General features: G+C 35.9%; 1 protein-coding gene across 5 annotated transcripts in view; it reads left to right on the top strand.

Moving 5' to 3' along the window:
- Window positions 1-25809, top strand: part of CDH8 (cadherin 8) — a 151092-nt gene that overhangs the window by 6346 nt on the left and 118937 nt on the right. For 4 of the 5 annotated variants that reach the window (XR_008579161.1, XM_054840964.1, XM_054840969.1 and 1 more), the window contains exon 2: window positions 8821-9267. Coding sequence is in view for 3 of the 5 variants with exons in the window: in XM_054840964.1 (XP_054696939.1) it covers window positions 9016-9267 (252 nt within the window). In the remaining 2 variants the exon portion in view is untranslated. The remainder of the gene's footprint in view (window positions 1-8820; window positions 9268-25809) is intronic. The other variant, XM_054840965.1, reaches the window with a different exon arrangement.

Genomic DNA, 25809 nt, shown 5'->3' with positions numbered 1-25809 from the left:
AAAGAAAATTAAAAAAAAAAATCCACAAAAACCCCCCAACAACAAAACACAAACACTAAACCTCTATAGATACTGCATTTCTTCTCCAATGAAATTAGTCAAACAAGACCTATTACTTCAATTGCAAACTGTGGACCACATACTACCTCTGTCCTGTATCTGTACAGTGCCTAGCACAGTTGGATTCATGACTGGAATTCCTGAGCACTGCACAATGCAAGTAATAACAAAATAAAAGAGAAAAAATAGTTTAGAAGTGCTAACAACACAGTGGTTTTAAGTGCCTTCTGGTTCTGTAAAGTAGTGAATGCTTCTGGAAAGACTGACAGCTTTATATACAAAGTATCAGAGCCTTGGCAGCTTTAAAGATGGCCCATGTTGATTTTACTATTGAAGAGTAACAAAAATATAACCGTTGATTTCAGTAACATTTAAATAATAAGCACGATATCACAGGGCAGGATACTATTTTGTGGGTTGTTTTTGTTTTGTTTTGTTTTTTAAAAATAGGATTTCCTGCAAGTACATATTTGCCAAAAACTATAAAAAATATTTAGGTAGTCACTAACATAAAATAGACTTTGTAGATATGATAAAGTACCATGTTAAGCAATCAAAGAATAATGGACAATTTGTTACAATATATTACTTTGATTAAAGAAGATCTATTTCAATATGATGTACATATAATTTTCTCTTTATCCCAAAGCATTAGTCAAGTTGTGTAATGACCTATATCCTGCAGCAGCCTCATCTCTCCTTCAGAATGCCAGTCATGGTGTTTCCTAGTTAAAGCAAAGGAGTAAGACAACGAGGGAAGAAGAATTTATCTTACAAAAGCTTTTCTAACCCTTCCTTCCCTCTGCCTCTGAAACAGATCCCTAAAACTGAAGTAACCTGCTTTTACTAATAATGATCTTATAGACAGATGAATAAATACTCCAATAAATATTAAAGATCGAAACACTGAAGAAACTGTTGCCTTTCTGTGCTGGCATGTCTGCATGTCTGTATTACCTCAGTGCAAGTATGGATTCCATCACCTATATACCCAATGCAAAGACTGACAAACACTGTGCTTAAAAACAGTCCCTTAGCATTTGACACAAGCTTAACAACTCAATAATCTAAAGAACTGTTCAGGTGTCTTTATAAAGAGCAGCAATGCATGACTAAGTGTAGAAAATAAGGTGGCATATCCTTGCACACTGAATTACTCTGTGTGTGTAGGACAGAACATCTAAGACCAAGAGAAAGAGGGGGGTAGCGTCTGTTACCATTGTTGCTGAAATAAGTAATTCTTTAGATAACTGCCTTTGATTCTGCAAGCGAATTGCCACATGTCATGTATCAAAATAAATTTGGACAATTGATTTGCACTTGTATTGGCAGGATCCTCTCTGGCACATCTCTGCACAAAGTATACTTCAAGTGTATGCCACCCTGCTGCTATAGCAGAGTTAGCATAACATTTTCCATTTCATTTTCCTTCCTTTGAAATTTCAGGTGCTTGGCCAAAGGAAAGGACGTGTGGATAATGCTTTTCTGTGTTACAGTTAACTCCAGGTGACATAACAGTCCCTTAAAATCACTGCTAGTCGGTGAAATTTAGAGCAGCTACAAAGTATAATTATGACTTGGGGCCATGCCTAGAACATGCATGGCCCAGAATCTGGCTGCTGGCTTGCTGCCGTTTTCAGCACCTCTCCACTGTGCGGTAGTGCGTGCTGCTTGTGGGCAGGATCACTGGGAGTTCCCCTCCTGACAGGCTGTTCTCAGAGCAGCACATCTGACTGCAGCCTCGCTGCAGCTGAGATAGTGGAAGAAGTTTTTTGTCCCTGAAATCTACCAGCATCAATAAATGGTGCTGCATCAGACTGCCACGGTTATACTAGGAGTCCATCAGAGTTTTATTTAAGTAGTTTCACTGCCCCTAATTTCTTGTTCTCTCCTCTTTTCCAGAAGTTATCCTCTGCTCAGTTTTGCTGACTCAACTATTTGTCTGACTGCTCTCTAAAGCATATAGTCAAACTTCAGATGCTCTTTGGCAGCACAGCTGTTTGCAAAACTTTCTGTTGTTGTCCTGTAGTTTGTGGACTCTTTAGTTGTGCTGATGCAACTGCTTGTGCAACCATGCTGTAAACTAGATCAGTGCAATGATCTGGGTTATAAACTTGAAGCAAAAGACTTCTTGAAACAGGGTTTTGTTGCAATTTTTTTTTTAAACCCACATTTCACTGATCTGGCTTAGTGTTGCCTTGCAAATAGCACAACTGCAGGGATAGTAAACTGCAGTGAGGAAAGGAATGGGGATGGAGAAAAATTATTGGAAATGTGCAGCTGGCATGTTGCAGGGGTGGGGGGCAAGAACCTCTGAAATTAAAATTGCTCTTGGTGGAAGAATAGCATGAGCAATGGCCTAACCCAGCTCTGTCAAAATGATTTGGTTTAAAAAAACACCTTACTATTGAAAGCGTTTAAGTTAACAAGATCATTTTGACAGAACTGGGTTAGGGAGTGACTACACATACAGTTAGGCTGGCAGATAAGAGAGGCAGTAAAGTCTAGCCAGGACATGCAAGTGGCGTTTTGCAGTGGACACTGTAAGCATGATCTTAGCTACTGCCATAGTAGCATGTCTGGTTACAGCCTCAGTCCCTCTTCATCTTGCAGTAAGGTGGAGAATTGCTTTTTAATTTTTTTGGTGTATGTGAGTAGTCTTTACACAAATGAGTAATCTACTGAAGAATAATAGTTGTTATTTATGGCAAGAAGTACGTATTCCTTTGCAGTAGAAACTTGAGAATGCTACCTTATCCAAGGTAATTTAAAATCAAGTTCAGGTACAATATAATGGGCGCATACTGGAAACAGGATGAGTATGTAGCAAAGTTATGTGGACAAGGATGCCATGATTATTTATATATTGTTTATGGTGTCTTGATAGTTCTATTCTGATGGACTTTGGTTTTGTTCTGCTTTAATGGCAAATTAAAATCCTTACCACAGTTGTCTTATGGGTAAGAATTGTTCCTACAAGTGAAACTGGAGTCCTAAGGCCTTATATTTTTACTACTGAAAACTTAAGACTCTATTGTACTGCCAGAAGAGGATCAATGAAGAAAAGATAATTGTGCTTCCCGTGGTGGGAAGGCTTTGCATCATGTTGCTGCTATTGACGGAAAAAGACCCTGTCTGAATCCTTGAGAAATGGGACTAGGAAGCATAAGTGGTAGCATAGCCAATAACTGCAGTAGTAAAAGTAAACCTAAAGAGCTTAAGGAACAGTGTGAAGCCAAAAAAACCTCCAAAAGATACTGTAGCTACTGTGGGGACAAAAAAACAGGAAGAAGAGAAATGGCCAGAGGTTAAAAAAATAGTACTTTGAACAATAACAAGAAAGTTGTTTGGATGTTAGTAAAGGAAACACTAAAAGGTACAAAATACTTGTACCTGTGTACAGGCTGTCAAAATGGATCCCAAGTCTGTAGACCTATTGACAGGGGAAATACAATATTTGATCATGAGCTGTGGGGAACCTGTGACAGTGTAGAGAGAAGCTCATTGTTGCTTAATGAATTTCAGATAAAGGAAGTCAGATAAAAGAAGATGTAAATTTTTGTCAAGGACACCTGATTTAACCTTACTATTTTATTCTTCTAACCTATATTAAAACTATTACCTACAGCTCTGTTTTGCAGGAATAAGGATCCTTATTTCTGGTAGAAATTAAATTAATTTTTCTGGATATGAAAGCCCATGTGGGTCGAATGGAATTTTGAGGCTCCAAAGGAGACATGCAAAACGCAGAGGGTCTCTGCCTGCTGTTGCACAGCACTAGTTGGAACTCTCCAGGTGATCAGTAAATTAACACCTCATCAATTATTTGAGGCTGCTTGTATTATAATGCAGACTTGCTTATATTGAATTAGCATCAAAGGTAGAGATTATGCATAAAGATATCTAAAACATTTTTACTGGAACTCCATTACCTTTATGTATTGTTTACTTCCTCTTACTGTGGCAGTTTGATATTGGTCTTCTGAATGCAAGCTGAAGAGGTCATTTAATGTACAAAATATAAAAGGTCCTGAAAATTCTACCAAAAAACCCACCTGCTTTAGGCAAAAATCACCAACTTTTGTTTGTCATCTCTAATGTAGCTTATTTAAATAAACCAGTAATTCAAGGTGGGTTTTTCACCTTAAGTTATTTAAGAATTGGTAAAATCCACCCTAATGAAACAGTGAGGTCAAAGGGCTTAGCTATTGCATATCATGACTATTAAAGATAAGGTAAATGCAGAATGAAATAAAGAAAAAACTTTGTTGCAATTCTTAAGACAACCCTCTGTGTCTTGTACATGAAGAAACACTAAAGAGGCTCTAAAATCTTTTAAACTAAGATCGTGGTGTAAATAAATGCATAAGCATTGCGATAAAGTGGTTTACTTGACCAGATAGATATTCTGTGGTTTGAAACCTAAAAATAAATTGTTCGGGTTTTTTAAACTTTTTATAATCTTTTGTTGCTTTTTCAATAAGAACTTTATATATTAAACTAACTTTATTAATTTTATTAATCTTTTTAACAAATCTACGGCATTCCAGTGTTCACCTTTTTAAAGCTACAAGATGCTTCTAAAATAATTGTAACACAATTAGTTACATTGGATATGCTAGCCATCATAAAGCTTTCCACCACTCACAAAATGAGAACTGTCATCAGTTAGTATATATGCTATAACTATCTACTGTCATACCTGATTCTGACTTCATGCAGGCAGTTAGCTCATACAAGTAACCTACATAGATTTTTAGTTCCAAAAGAGGTTGCAGTGTATATTACATCAATTTCTGAAGCTGGTATGCTAGTTATGTTCTAGAGTTAGGTTATAAACTTCTCCTTCATTGTAATCACTTTTTGTGTTGTACTTGAATAAAACTTTCATACTCTATGGCCTAGAGTTGTATGAGTAGTGCTCCAAAATGCATGTTCCTGTTAATAGAATAATGTTTTTTCTAAAAGTATATCAGCACGTACATACAAGGAAAACAAACAGCTCAGCTTTATCTGTATTTCTCTATAGGTTGTGCACGGAGAACCAAATTTATGAATGTACTCTTATGTTTTTGAAACATAAGACAGTTATCTGAATCTCTACTACCTGAAATAGTGTCACATTTTCTGTCATCTATTCGCTACATTAAAGAAATTCTTTACATTTTAAATATCTCTATCTCCTCTCAGGGATGCATGAAGAACTAAAGCTGTTTTGTAAACAGCTTTGCTGGATTAGAGTTGTATCTGTAATTGTATATATCATATACTATATAGGGAAACCACTTAAAAGAACAGTGAAATTTAGTTAAAGAAAACAGCCCAGGCCTATACGAATACCCAGATGTTCGGAACAAAAATTGTGCTTTTGTCAATACTAACAAAATCTTTGAGGGTGGAAATACACTCTTTAATGGCTGTGTGCTTGCTCTCTTTTGATTGCTTAGCAAAAGGTAGTTCTGGTTTCACAAGAATAATTTTTGCTGTCATTCCATACTCACCACTTCTTTAGACCCTGGCATAATATAAAAAGGGAAAACGCTAGTGTGCCTCACCTGCTACTCTTCCCTGATTACCAGACCTCCCTTTACATGTGGCTTTTTAATACCATTATAGTAGCCTGATTCAGTTGCAATATCAGTTTCTATTACACATCTAATCCAGAGGATTATAATTTTACTACCAGGCAATTCTTGATTTTCATACTAGCCAATATGAAAAATGCAGGGCCAAGTGTTTAATAATGTCTTCCGTCAGTTCACAAAAACATACATGGTGTTCTGCTCCCAGGAATGGAGAAGAAAAATAATTTCCAAATTTGATAAAGAAATTTGGGGAAAGTATAATCTCCATACATCGCACAAAGTAAATGCCACAATTCACTGACAAAGCAGTGAATCCCAAATGAGAGTCTGTCTCAAATTTCAAAAGGCTCCAGCAGTCGAGGTTGAACTGTAGAGAAATTTATCCAGCTCTGCTGTTACACACTGATCGTATTCCCCCGCAGTACACAGACATGTGCAAAAGCCCTATGAGATTTTTTCTTTACCCTGCACTGCCTAACACTTGCTTAACTTTCCTGTCAGTACTTGAGAATCTCAGAGTTTTGTGTTCATTGAGCTTGCATAATTGTACTCTTCACCAGGTTATTTCATTAAGTTAGGTATAATGACATGCTATGTGCATTACTAATATTTTTGGTGAGCTTTTGACTCTTGTTTGCCTTTAAGGTATTGCCGAATAGGGAGCTCCTGTGAAGACAGTCCAGTCACAGTGAATCTTATGCATTAGTGCTAGTGGATAGGACCTAAATTTGATTGGAGTACGTGAAGAGTAACAGGCAGGAAGTCTGGGGGAGGAACTGAGGAGGATGCACTGAAACGGACTTAATGCTTGCCAAGGTTTCAGAGTGGCAGCCTGAAAAACAAATATCCTGTTCTTTCTTCAAACACAAATGTTTCTGTGAGCATCATATTGTTTTATCTCATTTAATTCATCTCTTTTAGAATACAGCCTGTGTAGATTAATTAGGAATTGTTTTCAAAAAGCCTCTTGAATATGAAAAGTGCTTTATTATTATTTGGTCCTGTTAGTAAAGAGAACTATACTAATTTGTACTGGCAAAGTAAGTCAGTCATGGTCTAGTTGGGTTCTTTTTAAGGCTTTTTTGGACAGAGTTGTAACTTACTATTCTGTTTCTTGCAGGCCTCCTCTAGCTATGGAAAATGGCTCTCAAGTTGGGGTTTCAATTTATGCCCCCAGTTTTGAATTTAATCCTGACTATTGTTTGAAGATAATGTCTGTTGCTGTTTTATAGTGGTTCTCTTTCCCCTATGTTTCAATTCTTGCTCTGTTGAAGGAATCAGGAAAATGTATCCCGTGATAGATACATGTACCCACAAGTTCACTCACATATGTATGAGGATCCCATACAAACAAACTTTACCAATTTCATTGAGAGTTTGGCTGTTTTTCTCTTTTGATAGCTTCTACTATCTAATATGCACCAGGAAGTTGAGCTTTTTAATGTGCCAGAAAGCAACAGCAGTAACCTCCATTTAATTCCCTAGACCAAAAAGGGTTTTTCAGAGTGTGACTTGACAGACCCTTCCATCAAGTAATTAGACTGTTTGCTCCTCATCCTTTTCCCTTTACTGGGATTGAGAGAATGCCAAGAGATTGAAGGCCTCTCTTGCTTCCCTCACATTTTTCCCAAAATTTCATTGCAAGAGCACACTGTATTCTCTGATTTCTTTCTTTCCATCTCAGCTGGCAATGAGGCCTAAACGATGTTTCTAAGCCACACAGTTACTTCTGTAATGGGTATTCACCTCATTCTTGATACATTGTCAAAGCACTGCGCTATTAGCTTACCATTCTTCCATGCTACTTGAGATACTGAATTTTAGTTTAACAGCTCTTCTCCCCTTTTAACAAGACAAGTTTCTCACAGTTTCAGATTTTCATGCAACAGATTTCACAGTTGCTTTGGCAATTACTGAAGTTTAAAAAAAAAATACTTTTTATATTGTTTGCTTTTAAAATAACAGCTGACTTTTTTACTGGTGTTATTCATGTTTTCAGATATTTTCTTCCATGAATCAAAAAAACCCTCCCACAAAAAGCCACAAACCCACCCACCCCCAAAACAGCCCCAACTCCCCAATATTTTCATGGACATGCAACACTAGAAACTCATTTTAAAGTGGAAAAACCTGAAGCCTATGACACAGTGTAAGCTTAAGAGTAGACATTTCTTCTTGTATAGAGTGGTTTCTCATGAGATTGTTTAGATATAAATCAGTCAATGAAAATGTATCAGGAATCTTTTTACAAAACTCCAGCCTTATTAGAGTAGCTGTAATGCAACCCTTCTCCCTGAGATGTCCCACCTATCTTAAAGTGATCCATGGCTGCATTTCAGGTTTTGCCAATCACTGTGGCATTAGCAAACCCTACTATGTTAACTTGCTTGTCCATTTCGAGGAATATTTACACTGAGATGAAACCTGATGTGGACTTCTAATACATGAAAGGGTGGGTGGGGAAAGAAAAACAAAATGCTCCCCTGTGTCCATCAAGGAAAATGTCTTTGAAATAAAATCTGACTGTGTTTTCTCTCAAAGCTAGAGAGACACTGAGAGTCCTATAGCGTAGATGCACATAAATGAGCTTCCTTAGGTTCTGGTAGTGGTCTGGTTTGGGGATCATGGATTTCACAGTGGTACTTAACATTCCTGTTCCTCTGCTGGGCTGTGAAGGTTTCGCTGAGCTGTGTGCTGCTGCAGTTAGATGATTGCTAAAATTGGAATGAATTGCTGGAGCCTTGTATACTTACTAGAAGATTTTTTTTCTTTTCTTGTGGAAGACAGGAGAGTAAGTCTGTATGCAAGAACTTCTGTTTTGTTTGACTTTTATTATATGATGTGCGTGTCAAAGTGTTTATAGTTGACTACATAAAAAGTACAGGCTAGCAAGAAAACCAGGAGCTTCTTCAGATCCTAAGACAAATTGCCAGTAAAATGTTTTCCTGAGTGCATGTAATCATTTATCTGGGTCTCCTCTCACTATTTCAGGCAATAAAGGAATTCACAGAATCACTTATTTTTTTAACCCACTTAATATGCAATAGTATTATGTACAACAAATTTAAAACCTAATATGGCTTGTTTATGATATAAAAGTAAGTAAGATCTTTCAGAATGCTTTCTTAAGCTTTTAGTCACTGATTTGACTTTTTTTTTTTTTTCTCCCCACCAGGAATCTTTAATGACTGGAAAACTCAATGGATCATATTTTTATAATCTAAGCTATTTTTACGTTGACTGTGCTGTAAACACATGGAGGAGCTGTAAGTAAATGTTCTGTACTGCATGATGAATTGGATTCCTACAGTCTGGAGGAAAGCAAAATAATAATTTCATTTCTGTGGTGATTTGCATAGCTTGTGGTACAATGCCAGAAAGACTAACGGAAATGCTTATGGATACATGGACTCCATTAATAATATTATGGATTACTGTCCTTCCTTCCATTTATATGTCTCCAATGAATCAATCTCAAGTACTACCAAGTGGATCTAGTACAGGACTAAAAAAACTAACTGAAGAACAAAGAGTTTTGAACCGTTCCAAGAGAGGCTGGGTTTGGAATCAAATGTTTGTATTAGAAGAATTTTCTGGACCTGAACCAATACTAGTTGGCCGGGTAAGGCAAGATTTGTTGGTTTGTGGGGGTTTTTTTGTTTGGTTTTTTTTTTTTTTTTGTGTGTGTGTTTTTTTCCTCTGAGTATGTAAATGTACAGCACGTGAAGGTCTTGAGTCATTCGGACTCCTCTAAGAAATTCAGATTTGAGGTGCTCTGTTATTCTGACATTCTTCTCTAATATCCATACATTTGTGCTTTAAATGTACCTTATTTTAAGGATATGGCTTCCTGGTTAGCTAACCTGCTATTTACAAAAAACTTATACGTATTCCATTTGTCAAAAATACACAAGAATGTGCACGTTTTTTCTTTAATATTGTTAGTCACCACTCTTCATCTGTGTCAGCTGAAGCTTTTTACCAAAGTAGCTTTTTATAATGTGTTTCTATTTGTTCATTTAAAAAGGTTGTTGCACCTATAGGTTATTTTCTATCTCCAGCCTGGTTACATGGAAGTTGTTTATGCTCTGAGAATTTTTTTTTTTTTTTTTTTAAAAGAGAAGTGTGGTATATACAGCAAATTAAAAGGTACTAGTTTATGGGGAGGTCCTGATATGCACATATATGAAATAAGGTTATTGCCACAGATTTTGTAATTTATTTTCAAAGTTAGGAAGATAACGCAAGGAAAATTATCATATTTTTCTATGTGTCCTAGCTTGCCTGCTTCCTTAAACCTTTCATTGTTGCCATGCATTAGCTTATTGTCATTACATTACATTAGTGGGCTACTGAAATTGAGTAAAAAAAAAAAAAATCTAAAGAAGAGAAATTATGGTTATCAGTTAATTTCATGATAATTTTGGAAATTTGCTGGGTAAATGAATAGCATATAGTCTAAAATAGGGACTGTCAATATATCTATTATTGAAGAGAACACAGATCAAGTGCATTCCTAAATTTTCCCTAGCATGGCTACTTTCCAGTTGACATTTAGGGTCAGAAGGTGTAACGAGCTTTATATCCAGTGACTTTTGAGTGCTGTGTTAATTTACATTTATATCAGATATTATATATCTGTTCTCATTTGTTTTTCTGTGGTTAGTAACATAACTTAATTTCAGAGGGATAGCAATATGCTCATTTCATATATTAAAATATTTTATCTAACCCATTCTTTTTAGAATATTTTGGTCAAGCTTTTAAAATGATTTTGAGTTGCTTTTGAGTGGCTGGGGAGAATCCTGAGTTTGTACTTTGTAGCACTTTGATTTTTCAGAGACTATCCAAGTCTTAGTATTTCTACAATATTAGGTTTTCTTGATGGGATGTAATATTCTGAATTGTTCAAGTCATTAGTGAATAGAGGTGGGTGGGTTAAACTAAGCCAAACCAATAAAGACATTATCCCATCTTCTGCTGGCATTTTGAATAGAATTAGCTACTCTAAAATACTGTGACAATCTATTTGTTGAGACTGCTGCATAATTAAAACACCACATGATATAGATGGAAACGAGCAAAAAGTGAAATTTGGTCCCATAGGGAGAAATCCTTAGTTTATTCATGAAAATAGCTTAAATATTCTTGTAATTCTTGTCTGCATTTTTTCACTGTCTCCAGAAAAATCATCTGTATTTCTGAGTTATTTTTCTTTCCTAAGGTTTATGAGTACTATGGGCACTTTCAAACCCTGCTGTGTGGTCAGTGGGAACAGAGGTACTCAGCATCTTTCAGAGCTGCTCTTAATCCCTCCTAACTACAAAGCAGCAACTCCCTCAATTATACTTCCTGGCAATCCTTCTTCCCAAAACTTAAAGGTATACAGAATGTCACAAGCAAAATGTTCTCCTCCTCCATGAAGTTGGGCTATAGTTTGTCCTCTGTCACCCTCATTGGTTTCTTATCCACTGCAATTTAACAGTAACCTCCTTTTCAAAACTCACAGTAGATTTGCACTTATGTAGTTCCTCCTCATCTCTTTTCTACTTATATTCTTCCTCCAACCTTTCAATTTTACCCCCTTCCAGAGGATTTGCGCACTTGGGGTATCTCCTTCATTCTGTGACTTTCTTTATCAACTATTTTTCTGCCATATGACTTACCTTGTTTGGTTTTTTTGTTTATTTGTTGGGTTTTTTTGCCACACTTCAAATGAAGGACACTCTAAAATACAATACAGTGAATTAATGTAGAGAGGCTTAATATTGTGGAGAGAATGATACCAAACATGTATGCTATCTATTTGCTGCATTTTCTGGACATAGATGTGCTTTTGTGCCATTATAGAGGCAGTGTTGCTTGCATATGCTTTTTTACATGTTCAAAGTACTAGTATAATCTCCAAATTTATTATTTGACCATTAATTGCTTCAAAGGGAACATTCTTGAAGCAAATCTAATTATGTAGGTCTCGGTTGCGGTTTTTGTCTCTTTCTACTCTATAGTAGAGTGTACGTGATACTGTGCATGTATGATTTGTACAAACATGTAACTAGGAGCTCTAGATAGTAAATAGGAACATAAGTTTTTGCACAGAGATAATATACACACAAGCAGCATTTCATGTATGTTCTCAAGTATACCTTTAAAGCCCATTGAAAATTCAGCTCTTAAGAACTGCAGAATAACATTGATACTTAAATACGTTTTTCATGTCAGTGGGTGGAAGGGCACTGAGTAGAAGCATTTGATTTTAATGGAATTGAAATGTACGTCAGCAAAATAAAATTGAAAATTGAGATTAATTATAATAAATATAAACAGAATACAAATCACTTTCTAAATAAAAGCATGAATATAGAGTCTACGCATTCATTCTGTTAGTTAAAAAGATCTCATACCAAAGTTTCTGAAGCACAGATAAAGTTTAGCAAGACTGGGTTTACAGAGATAGGTTATATCTTTTATCAGGCTGCTCAGTTTTTCCAGGAACAGCTTTTGGGCACAAAGACCCTTCTTCAGAATTTTAAGTGTTGCAATACAACTGCATACTCTTCAGAGGTACTTACTCATTGCTGTTCTGCATGAATATACATTAATAAATGCATTCCCGATGTATTTGCTGTAATACATGAAAGAATCTGGGGTGACACTATTAGGAGGGTTTAATGTGACTTCTTTCTTAAAGCGTGGTGGTTTTATTCAATGACTTGAGTAAAGGATGGGAGAAAATCTTTTACTTTCATTCTTGAACTTCTTGCAATGAGTTTGAACAATATGCACTTTTAATGTTAATTTTCATCATTATATTCAGTGGGATCAAATTCAAATTTAAAATAAGCAGCTCTATTTGAGTTCACACATCTGTAAGAAAAGCGTGTGAATAGTTCTAAGGATGATTTCTGAATTTATGAGATTTCTCTATAAAATGCTTTAAACGTTCTAGTTTTTCTCTTTTTTTGTCTAATATTGCATTATTTTGACAAACAGTATTGTAATAAATTCCATATTGTTTTGATCTGTATATGCAGAAATGTATATATGCATTTTGAGAAACCTACAAAGCTTTTTCCTGGTCGTGTGACATACTTCAAATGAGTTTGGTTTTGTTCACAGCAATACAATACAGAAAGATAGATTTACAAATACTCTTTCACACTTAATTTCTTTTTTTTTTTCTTCATCCATAGAAACAGGTATGTACTTTACAAAGCTACTGCATCTACTTTAGAAGACCCCATATACTGCATATTGCTGTCAGCAGTTTGCAAGCCTCCCAGTGGCTGACAACCTCATTCAAGTGTAGAGCGATATGTCTTGTGATGCTGCGTACCGTCCCTGTGGACTTGATTAGTTAGATGGAACTTTTACTTGCTATACACTGCTGCATTTTCTCAGTCTCCTCTGCATGCATTTACAGCACCATGGCAGATGTGCTGTGAAATCTGTGGTGTAGCGAGCGCCACTGTTCTTTCACAGGAGACAGCCGCCGAATTCACAATGAAATAGATAATGGAGTTAGAAAGCATTAGGAAACTAGGCTTTGGGTATATAATTGTAGCTCGCGTTTTATCGAATGTGTGTTATTTGTGATGTTTTAAATGGGATAGGACCTGGTTTAATAGACTTTTTAAGCAAAAACCTGGGATAGTTAATGCGTTAATGGTTATCGTTTGTAAGTACAACGCATGGAGAGAACCAAAGAGGGAGTGAAGGTGGAAAAAGTTTGGTTAGGTTTTGTTTTGTTTTGAATATTTTCTGACTTACCACTAAACGAATCAGCAGTTAGGTTCAAACACAAAATACTCCACTAAAGGTCTGTCAGATCAGTGCTGTTCTGGGAGTACGCCCTGATTTCTCCTGGAATCTTTCCCAGACTTTTTAAAATTTACCTGTTTCTAGTCCGAAAGTAATAATGTTTTGTGGTTTTTGCACACAGTCTGAGAGATTTGTAAAATGAGCTGGCCAGCAAATACCAGCACTTGTGCTGCATTCACGGCTGCTATGTCACATCTGCGGCATGTGGTCAGTAGAAGAGCTGTGCTAGCCCTTGAGAAGTTGCTCTGAAAAGCCTGGCCAGGGGAGGAAACAAAGCATGCTGAGTTACTGCGGCTCAGAAAGAACGTGGCCACATCATCTCTTTAGTGCAGTGGACTCAGGTAGACATTTTTTATCTGTGACTGAAGTTTTTCTTCCTTGCTTCTGACTTACATTATATGTGTCTTTTCACTGTTTTAAATGCAGATTTTATTTATTTATTTTTTTTTTTTTAATGGCTCATAGGATGAGGGAGCTAGGCAACTTTTGCTTTTTAGAGCAAAGATTTTATCCTTGATGTATGGGGCTTAGGTTCAGGCCTTCTTAGAGGAGAAATAATTTTCCTGTAGGAGGAGCAGTAGAGAGGCATCATGTTTTCGCAGTTAAGTGCTTCAGGCTGTACTACTGTAAAAACCGAACCTGGAAATGCAGAGAGCACTTATAAATAGCTTTAAGCTGTATGTTCTACATTATACATGCTTTATGTAATCTTTGATTTCATTGCCAACATACATTTTATCTCTTAACAAGGAAATGGTAAAATCTTACTTGTTTAAAATTATAAATAGTTCTGTTTAAGTACAAGTGATACATATTTGCAAAGTAAACAAGGTTTTAATTAAACAGGTTCTTTCCATATGTTTTCCTCCTTATTCCTGCATTGAGCTTGTGTTTATAACGGCTGCCTGAAAATACCGTTGCAGTCAAGTGTGTATAACTAAGGTCTCATTACTTTAGGGATGAATTGCATTCTGCTTCCCTGAATGGAAGAAATCATTGTGAAATATAGGTGTAGTATAGCCCTAGCATAGGTTTCATAGGGTATAGCATGGTCCTACATTAATGCAATGTTAAAGTTTTCACAGAACAACAGAAATCAGAACACCATAGTATATAGATTCTCCTCTTTTCCTTCTAATATAAACTTGTATGTTTTGCTATCGATGATTTAAATGCATACCATAAAATATTCAGTATCTGAAATGTTGCAAAGTCAACATTGCTTTCTGAGCCCTAGATTTTTGTTGTTGTTTTGCAACCATAATTATAGACTAATTTTTCTACTTATTTTTAATAAAATCCCAGAAGCTGAAATGTATCATTTATTTTGCTACTGTATTCTTTATGGAAAATACTAATTCCCCCTGCCTTTTGTGTGCTTCTGAAGGAGAAGAGATTACTATATACTTCATAGAACGCTCCAGTTTACGTGGTCTAAATCAGCTTAGTAAGCAGGAGTACAGTTAACTCTGAGAAAAGCTCTTCTTAATTAAATATTGCTGCAAAGACAATAAATATAGTATACATTTTATAGAAGCCAGATAAAAATAGTGGTTTTCAAACAAATATTCCTGAATCTGCACAAATTTCATTTCTTTCTTTTTAACTAAATACAAGTTCCAAGAAATTTCTTCTTGGAACATATAAATCTAAACAAGGACAGTTTGAAGTGAGTCAACAATGTCTACATTTTCTAACACAGTGTAAAAATCATTGTACTGATTTCTCTTAGAGTTAACAAACAAGATGTATCTTCAGACTCTAAAATCTCATTTCTGTGTTTTTCTGGGAGTATCACTGAGTAAGGTTGAACACTTTCAGGCTCCCTCATCTCCAGTCTGGGAATATGAACACAATTTAAGTAGTCACAACTTAAACCGCTTGTATGTCAGCTAATACAACTGGACTAGTAATAACTTCAGAGGCATTTCATCAAATGGCTCCTCTATTTCTGCCTCACGCTATTAAAGCAAAAGAGTAAAAAGGTGTCACATACCAGTATGGGCCATTAATGTGGAGAGCACTTAAAGGAATGCATTATAATGCCAAGTGACTTACAAATTCTGCATAGTAAAGGGTCAACCTGCAAAACACCAGGCACCTTCTGAGCCATCTGTATTTTCTTTACTAAAGTGGGAACACCTCTGTGATGTGATTTGCATCTTTAAAATTTAGACTTCAGAGACAATAAGAGTAGAATAACTTCAAAAAGTTGGGATGGGTTTTTTGTTTGGTTGGGTTTGTTTGTAAAAAGAATGGTATATATGGTGGACACGATTACACTGTGTGTGCTTAGGTATTTGGAACCCCTGACGTTACTTTAACATTATTCACTTAAATTTTCTTGTCAGATTTTTCTAAAGCCACAAAGATTTCTAATCTTCTGAAAAAAAGTAGCTAACATCAAGATTTTTTTTGTGAAGAATTAAAAGCTTGTGTACTTTTGTTCAATATATTGATCTAAACACTATCTTTCTTCCAATGAATTGAAATGTTTTCCAACTATGCATGCAAAATGCTGAAGTGACAGCATGGAAAAATGAAGTAGAGCTTTGCACATGATATTCTGCAGATGCCCTATGATCCTTTAGTCTTTCCAACATTGCTTTAGTAAATGGTTTTTAATTTCTACCTGTAGGGCCCACCTCTGGTGCTGTCAGGATGCTTCAGTTCCAGTTGTCAATTTAACTACCAATTAGTGCCAATTGTGATGGTGGTTTTTTGCTAAAAGGTTGTCCTTTCTGAATTTGACAAACATATTTCCCATAGATCACTGAAAAACTATCAGATAGTGGTAACTTCCCAAAAGTGACAGAAGATGTTGCCTTTCAACCATTAAAGCGAAAGGGTCTATTTATTGTTTCCAGGTCCTGATATGGTGTTCCTCAATTTGCCAAGGATTCCTGTAATGAAAACCTTAAAAATTATTTTGCATTAAAATGAGAAATGGTTCAGGACTGATTCCTTTAGTATCTGCAGGCTTCCAGTAAGAGCTCTGAAGCTGAAGTGGGTGATACCTTATGAACTCTGTTACATCTGAGGCTGGCTTTCTAGCTGGTGGACAGCTCTGTATTTTTAGGATGTAATAAATACACATTCACAGTAATCACAAGAAAAACTAGTTTGCATGTGAAAATAATGGGCAAGAGTTTGCATAAACTTTGTTTCCTGAAAGTTCTGTTTTAAAGATTGGGGGTTTTCCTGTTCTGGTAAAGTGAAAGAAGAAAAAGGAAGGTATAACATGTGTTGTGCAACAAACTAAGGACTTCACAGTTGAGAGTCTTTGGGTTTTGGTGGGGTTTTTTGGACAAAGCCAGGGCTGTTGATGCTGTGTAATTTAATCTGAATGTGAAGCAGTCAGCTTTATTACAGAAATAATTTGCTGCAATAAGTATTTTAGGCAATATTTAAAGGTAGCTGTTATTTAAAAGCAACGTGTGGGGCATTTGGCATTGAAAAAAAATGTAGATATTTTTCCTAAAGATTTTTAAGCAAATATTAATGTATCTGATAACCTCTTGGTGATTCCTGAGGAACACCTGTAGTGATATGGAGTAATATATAACTTTCCTTTTTCCCGAGGACTCTCTATTAGTGTAAAGATTCCCCTTCCATAATTTATTTCAAAACCTTTATTTTACAGCAATCATGCCAGCAGCTAAGAAAAAGTAAGTGTAGCTCTCCCTGGAGACTATCAATGCCATTCCTGAATTAACCCAAGGAATCATTAGGAGCAACATAAGAAATCCCTTTTCTTATGGGTCTGAGTTCAATAACTGTTACACACCCAGCCCCTAGTGAATAGAAGCAAAGCTGAGGGTTTGTGTTTCAAGTTGATGTGCTATGCATTGCTGTTAGATTGTCTCACTGAGAGGGAATGTAGTGAAATAAAAGACTGACTCACAGAAGATCACTGGAGGCAAGGAGCCCAGTTATAGGTAAAACCAGCAAAAGATACTTCTTAGCAGTTCAGAGTGCCCTAGTCATCTGCTGAGTTAAATCCAGAAATCATATTATCTAATTTTCTTTTCCCTTGATGAAAGAACTGCTTATATACATTAGGGGTATTGTGACCAAGTGAGAAAAGGTGAATTTTAGTATATGCAGAACTGGTGGTGGGCATCCAGACGTGAAGTACACAGAGAACAGAGGAATTAAACCAAACCATAGCTCTTCTATCACATTATTTTCTCAGGTCATCAAGCCACAGGCATCATTAAAGGCTATGACACCTAACCTAAGAAATCAGGATATCAAAGCGAATGGGAAAAACCACCTTATTTCTTAATTAATTTGGGATAAACTGCAACATAATTGATGCAACGTCATCCTGTATGTTAAAGCAAGATGCAAAAGGCTCAGAATCTGATATTTCTCAACTCAAATAGCTTGATGAAAATCTACCACATTTTTACAGAATGTTTTCTAAATACAATTACTGATATACTTGCTATTCCCTTTTCACACTCTCTTTTTTTTTTCTTTTTTTGAAGTGTCTGTTTTGCGGCAACCTGTTCTCTAATTATTATGCAGTCTAAAGCATTTAACGTAGACCGCTGGCACACTTCGCAATTCCTATTGTTGTCCTGTCATACAGACAAGAGTATGCAATGTCCAGAGGCAAAATGTTTGTGTTTCTTCCTTCATGCAAAATCATCTAAAACAAAACTTAATGCCAACACAATATTTCAAATTTGTTAGTTTATTTCTGCTAATTAATGGGTCTTGATTATTTTGTTGGATATCCCACATACTTTTGATTAACTGAGAGCAGGTGCTTATCTAAATATACAAGGATTTTTACTTTTTTACTGAGTTTTCATATGAATAAACAGAAGTTACTGTTTATTCTGGTATTATATATACTGTTTAATCTTGGTATTTAAAGCATATACTAGGATTTTACTTGGCATGAAAAGATTTACAGACAAAAATGAGAATTAAGCCATGGGGGTTTTTAAGGGAATCTCAGCGTGGACTTATTTCTTGTGTGAATTTTTAAAATATTGTGCATACCCTCAAAGTGTACATGGAGGACATTTTTATAAACAGAACTACAGCAAATGAGGAATGGTACAGCAAATAACAAGAGATGTGAAAGCTGTTAATGCTGCCCTTTTTATTAAGAAGCCTTAGCTAAAATTTTGATCTGTTTTCTTTAGTAGGAGAAAATTCCTGCCTCAAAGCTGTTACTAAACAGGATATGCAGACTGTAACTGAGGAAGAAAATACCAACGCAGAAAGATGATGTGGGCAGAGAGGTAATTTTCAATGTCCACAATTATGTCTGAAGTCCATGGCCTTGCCCGGGGACAAGCTTTCTGATTTTCTGGTAATTTCTATAGGCAGTGCTGTCTCCCGGTAGCCAGAAATGGTACTACAAGGTGTAAAGACCGAATATCATCAGGAAGTCTAAGAAACTGTGTGATTACTTTTCAGGTGCTTGGGACATTCTGTAAGACATGTGTCCTATACAGTTTATTAATAACTTAAATGTAATACAATAGCAAATATATGTACATGGAAATATATTGAACATAAGGCTTACTGATACAGTGGAGTGATCTTACTTCAAAAATAAAGAAAATGACAAACACTCTAAATTGTTAGGCAGAATTAGGCTTCTCATTCTGTGCAGAAGGAAACTGCACTGATCATCCCATTAAGTAATCATTTTGTAACTGATCTAAATTCTGTCACTCTAGAAGACCACCTGCTAGTTACTGCAAATTACCGATAAGCAAAGGAATGCTAGGAATTGAGCAGTATATATGCGTAAATAAATATTTGAATTTTTAAGGGGGTTTTTTGTGAGTAAATGTTTCTATCTAAATCAAATGCATTCTGCACAAATAACATAATAGACAATTCTCTGTGCACAAAGTCTGATGGATAGTAAAGCAAAATTTTGCTCTACTAGTCAGGCTGGAGGCCTGCTCTGAGACAATAGGTTCACTGTGGTGTTTTGAATGTGTTGTGAAATGTACGTGTTTCATACTTGTAAAGTGGAAAAAAAACATAGTATGACTGAGTCAATATTTATTCCAACTGACATCTCTTGTGCAGAATCAGAAATACATTTGTAAATTCTGCAAATTGTGGAAAGGCTGGAATACATAAGAGATACTTTCCCTACTCCAGAACAAGCAATGTGTGTCTGTTTTGTCTTAAGGCTCAGTTTCCAACGGTAGTTTCTTTGTGACAGGAAAGCTCTGATGTCACTTTAGGACGGCAGGTTGTCAGCCTGGAAGAATACAAATACCGACTCATCTGATAGTCCACTTGGTATTTAGCTCTGAGAAGCTCCGCAGCATAGGAGGGTGTAGGCTGATGTAGGACAAAGTAACTGACCTCAGGAGCCTCTTTTCTTGGTGACCTTCCTGCGGTAATAACCACGATACAGTCTTCAGGCACTCATGTTTCATTGTCCCCATGAGATGCTATCAAAAGAAATCTCTCAGGATCATTTGTTTGAGAAGTCTCAGGGAGACCAATAAATTAAGTGGCTGAGAAAAGAATAAATTAAGGATAAACTATTACTGGATTATAAGTTGCTTGTCCTTATTATGCCCAGTGATATGTTCTGTTACAGAGTCTGAATTTCTGCTTTGTGAATCTGTATGCTTTGCAATACTGCTTTTAGTTCATAAAAATAATTTTGAGGGATCCAGCCTTCCAGATACTTTGAATTGCTTCAGATCCAATAGGTCAAATTCATTCCAAATTTGGTTAGTAAAGTCACTAGGCATTAAGTCTTTCTTAATGGAAAGCCTTATATACAGTTTATGCATATACATATATATGCACGTGCATACATATATATAGTGTGTCTGGTGGAGGCAGGGAGATCGAAGAAGGAATGACTACACTGAGGTGAAAACTGGTGTGTGCGTGCTGTGCATATGCACAGGTTGGTATGCGTATCTAAGAGAATATTAAAAGGGTTCCTGTTAAGAAGGGGGAACCACAATAATCAGTAGGGCGTGTGTTTCTGTAGTGACACTGTTGCTCTTTCTGAAATTAAGTAAGCGTAGGAGCATGAGAAAGCTACAGCACTCACACAGCTTCCTCTCCATGTAGATTGACCCTCATAATGTTCATGTCCTTTGTCATTCATTTAGAAATACTATTAACATTTTCTGTAGTGACTGTACCTGCACACTTGATGCAGCAGTATTGTGAGCCAAAATTGGAAAAAAAAAAATCACCATAGTTAATTGTGCATGATGTACCAAGGTCTGCTCTGCAGCAGGAAAAGGAGCTGCACCTACTTAAAATCCCTTTTTTATAATCTTCCCTATTGATCACACCTGTATTGAAATACTGTGTGTAGAAGCTCAGATATTCTTTGCTAGGGCTTCTCAGAAATAATTGAGTTATTTATTTCATTGGAGTATCAAAAAGTGATAATGAGACATATTTTAATTTCTAAAAGTCAGAGTCTTTTGTCCTTCTTTACCTTACCAACCTAACATTAGTCTGGATTCTTTCAAAGTGCAGGTTGTTCATTAGGAGTGTATGAAATGAAATAATTTGAGAGGAAACATTTATCCTATGTATTTCTAGCTCTCTATTATTTTCAATTGACTCTTAATATGAAAATTTTCTTGTTAAGCTTGTTTTGAGAGGCATAAAGTGTTTTGGTGTTAAATAAAAGCTGATACAGTTTCATTTATAGGAATTAATGATAAGCCATGTAGGTAGCAAAGATATTCTTGTATATAATGTATCACAGGAAAACTCTGGAAAGGTTTGTCCTTGGTACTGTTCTGGCCTTTTATTACAAAGAGCAGGAGGAACAGTCAATAACCACTTATTAATGTTTTTCTCTCTCCTTTATTGTAGCTTTAGGTACATTAGGCTCCCAGTAATTATCTCATTCATAATCCTCTATCACAAGTAATATTTTCTGCATCTTATGAAGCATAATTGGAAAATATTTTCTTTGGATGTACACTATTTCTATTCTCTCTTTAGTATAACTTTACCCAAGAGTATCTTGCCTTAGAAAAATGAGCAAGCATAATTTTATACAGGTAATCAAATCTCTCAAATGCTGGCACATTTTCCTTTATCTCCACGGGACCAAAAGCTAACCTTCAAATAGACCTAGGTATTAAAAGAGAGAATTTCAGCACACAATTAGACCTCAAGCTTGTACAAGGCAACTTGAACAGAAGTGCTATTTTGAGTTATTAGTACTGTATTTCTACTACGAGGTATTCCATTTGATTAATACAGAACTGCAGGGCAATGTATATATTAGTCTAAGTGTACACATATGTGTCTTCGTGTGTGTGTTTTTATAGATATGTCTAATATATTATTTAAACACTAACTTATAGCAGGAGTTTACTGCCTTTCTAAGTAATTCTATTTCCCCCCCACACACACTTAGGACTCAAAAGCACACCTTGATACAGGTTTTATCTTATTAGGTTGAGCAAAATAAATGTATGGGGGGAAAAAAAAAGGAATTAGCATGTCTTTAGAATCATCTTGGTTGCTATACAGCGTAGAACAGTTAGTTTATTCCAAACCTTGTGACATAAACAAGAAGGTTTATGAAGTGGGAGACAACGAAAGCAATACAGAATCACGTATACAAAGTTAAAGGACTAGTTTCAGGCAGAGCAGACATTTTCAAGGCTAGTATGTGGTAGACCTACAATGAAACCTTTCAGTATCTATTTTTGTTGTGGAATGGAATATTCTCATTTCTATTTTCACTCATTTTGGTATGAAGGGCTTTCGTGAGTACAGAACCCAGAGAAAGATGATACTAAAAGATGTTAAGACTCTCCAGCTGTAAATAATTCACCAGGATTCTGGTAGTGTGTAACCCACAAGATAGCTGCCATTTTCACAATGTTTATTTTAAAGGAGACGCTAGATCTCTGTGAAGATTTTTTTTTTCCTGTTCTAGTTTAAAAGTTTGGCTTGACATTAGTTGCATATTTCGATGCAATAGTAGGCTTATGTTGGTAATTAAGAATCTTGTGGTGTGAATATGCTTATTCTCCAAGACCAAATTTTGGATTATTTTAAATTCCGTTTTCAGTTGGCCAGATTATTCCATGGCTATCATATGTAAAGCCTGGTAATTGAGGTCTGAATATGCGGGGGTTTTATGTTCTTGGGCCAAGATTTTTCTATTTTGCATTACCATGAAAATATCCACTGAGTTCTTCCAATTATAACACTTGAGTTCTAAGATAATTTGCTTAGTGAGTTGTTTGTTAATCATTGTCTTAATTTACTGTGAAAACATTGTTAAAAATGGGATATTCAGTAATTGGCTTTTTAAATCTGGTGTGAGTATGATTAAAAAAAAAAAGAAAGAACAAAAGCCCTCAATATAACCTGAATTAAAACAGTGATGGAGATGAGGTAGCTTGGCTAATAGTTTTGATAAGCTGTTGAGTTTATTTGCTGATGCAACAAACTCAGATCACCTGTGTTTGGAATTTCAGCCCAGGCAGAAAGTACCTCAAACACGGAGTCAGTATGGAGCCTTTCCTGTGTTGGGCTCGTAGCTCAGGCCAGTGTTCTTCCTCCAGAAGAGAGAGCGATGTCATTCAAGGGGTCCTGATACTATGAGGTGGGTCTGTTCTTAAGGTTCTTCCCTTTGGACAAAAACAATTAAACATCAGTGAGCAAAATAAAGAACAGGGATAAAGAGAAATGATACAACCTAGAGGAAAGGAATTAAGAGGGGTGAAAGTGTTCTGGTCATGGGGGAGAGGATTTTCAAATACCTGTCTAATTATATGAGTAAAATGTGGGATAAGGAAATTCTCAGCCTTTCTCCTGTGTTCTCTGAAGGTTAGCTGCATGATTCTATAAATCAGGCCTGTGAGAGGGTGTGTATTTTTACATCCAAGTGATGTGGAAGGCTCAAATATAGGCAAACCGACGGCTGTCAGGTTTCACGCGAACCTGGAAAAAGGCATTTAGTTGTTTCAGGGCTAGAGAGAGAGTTTAGATATGGTTGCCTAAAGCTGCTGGTGGATTTCTCTTTGTGAATCTAAGCAGTCATCTGCTAATGTCCATATTAATGCTAGATAATTGACCTGAAATGGACCCAGTAGCTAACTGACCTGAGAGTCGCTTAGGGAATAAAATTTTGTAATCCTTTGATGACGCTACTACTTTGTAGGTGAGATGACCTCTAACATTCCCTACTTTCCTCTCAAAGTTCTTTGAACTATACTTCAGTTTATTTTCTGTAGCTGCTTTTAATACTATTCAGTGTTTCAGTTGCTCTCGTGAAGTTTACATATACTTTGAACATGTCTGTAAATCGGGCTTTGCAGGTAAAGGAAACGTGTATTTGTACATTTTGTCAAGTGTTAGGGCTGGATAATGTATTCAATTTTTAAAAATACAATTTAAAGATAATGAAAAATCAGCCTTAGAGTACAGACACTCTAAAGGCCACAGCAGGAAAGTTAGAGTTGTGGCATGCTCACTTAGAAGTGTCAGAACATACGCCATGCCATCTTTCTAAAGAGCTTCTCCATGAACTTGTACAAGCATATTGTATTATTTGCTGATAGAGAAATGATACTATACATCTCTTCCAGTTGTATTGTGCTTCAGTCCTACTGAACTTCCACAAACTTAACTTCAATATATTTGACATTTTTATTGTGTTTCAATCTTTTTGTCCTATAAAACAGTGTCCTTTGCACGTTTTATTCATTATTCATGGGGTCATCTTCAAAAGATTCAAGAACTTAGTGGCAGTACTTCTACTATAAGAATATGCAACCTTTTTTTCCTCACAATTTTTTTTTTTCCCCTCTCTATATTCCTTTATGTTGATAAGGAAACTGAAGTTTGAGAGATGTAAAAAAATGTTTTAAATCCTTTACTACTTACTTTGAATTTGTGCGAATATAGTATATCTATGCTGACCCCATGTTAGCATTATTGTTAGGACCGATTAGGGAGTGGGAAGAAAGGGTTGTGGGAATAGCAAAAAGGAATATTTCAAAGTAATCAAAAAAATTTCAAAGTAATAAAAAAATTTCAGTAATAAAAAAGCAGTAAAAATTTTTATTTTTACTGAAATAATATTTTTCTAAAACTGTCCATATGTGCATTGTTATTTAAGATATTAGTCAACCTCACAAATTTGTGAGAATTCTACTGTTGGAAATAGGAATTTCTGACAATTAGTTTCTTTCTAAACTTAAGAGAATAATATTTGAGATGAATAGAGTCTATGTGCTGTTTTATTTATTTTGCTTGAAAAGGTCCATTGTACTTGAAATGCTATTTGAGTTCAGTGAAGCATTTGCATTACAGCACGCATTTTTTTACAAAGTACTTCGACAGACCTGCATGGCTGTGTAACAGGGAACTTGGTGCTTCTCTGCTTCTCTTAGTATTTATCTTAATTCATTACACTGAGCTCATGTGGCATAAAAATGTGATGCACTTCACTGAAAAACTGTAAATATATACTCAGAAATATGCAGTTGAATGTACCCTGAGATGTGAGAGTCACTCTTAGTATCTATATTGGCTTTTCAAGCAGCAATAAAGGAAACTCTGTAATAATAACTGAACACTTGTGACTGGCAAACACTCTCCTGCAGTTCAGAACTGGAATACGAATGGACACCACAGGAGGCTGGCCCATTTCTGATGAAAACAGTTTCTAACAGCATGAATTTATGAATCTGCTCAGTGCAAATGAGAGTTTATTATGCTGAGAGTCTAAAAATGATGCTTCATTTATTAAATTAATACAAAAAATGTATTCAGATACTGCTGGAGAGTTTTGTTAGACCTTCCTGAATGTCAGAGATGAGGCTGAAACCATTGCCTTAGGTTATGGGAGGCAATAGTGAAAACAGGACAGGCTGCCAAAAACTTCCCATTTTTTGCTTGATTGAAATGAATGTGTATTTGGAACAGCACCTGTCACAGCTTCCCAATCTGTGCACTAGAGGAAATGATACTTGCCCATTTTGAAAATACTGGAATTGTTTAATAAAAGCTTTTCATCATTATGTTGCCCTAAAAAATACCTTTTTCCCCTTTAAGACCATTCCTCCACAACATGGATCAGCTACATCTAATTGCTGCAAGATTGGAAGCAATGACATCTACTATAGTAGAATCAGAAGCAACTTCAAATTTATGCTGATACAGTAGGAATCATAACATAAAATTCAGGCAAATTTGATACCTAGTCACACATAATTCTAAGGCTTATTGCCAGATTTTGATATCTAGTCTGCCAGCTGTACTGTGCACTGCCCAGCTCATTCAAACCATATGCCTTGAGCAAACAATCAGCAAAGTGTGTTAAAAGCTCTGAAAAGTACCA

The sequence above is a fragment of the Grus americana genome, chromosome 13, assembly GCF_028858705.1.
Source record: "Grus americana isolate bGruAme1 chromosome 13, bGruAme1.mat, whole genome shotgun sequence".
Lineage (NCBI taxonomy): Eukaryota > Metazoa > Chordata > Aves > Gruiformes > Gruidae > Grus > Grus americana.
The sequence above is the reverse complement of the archived record's forward strand: the minus strand, read 5'-3'. Positions and strand labels throughout refer to the sequence as shown.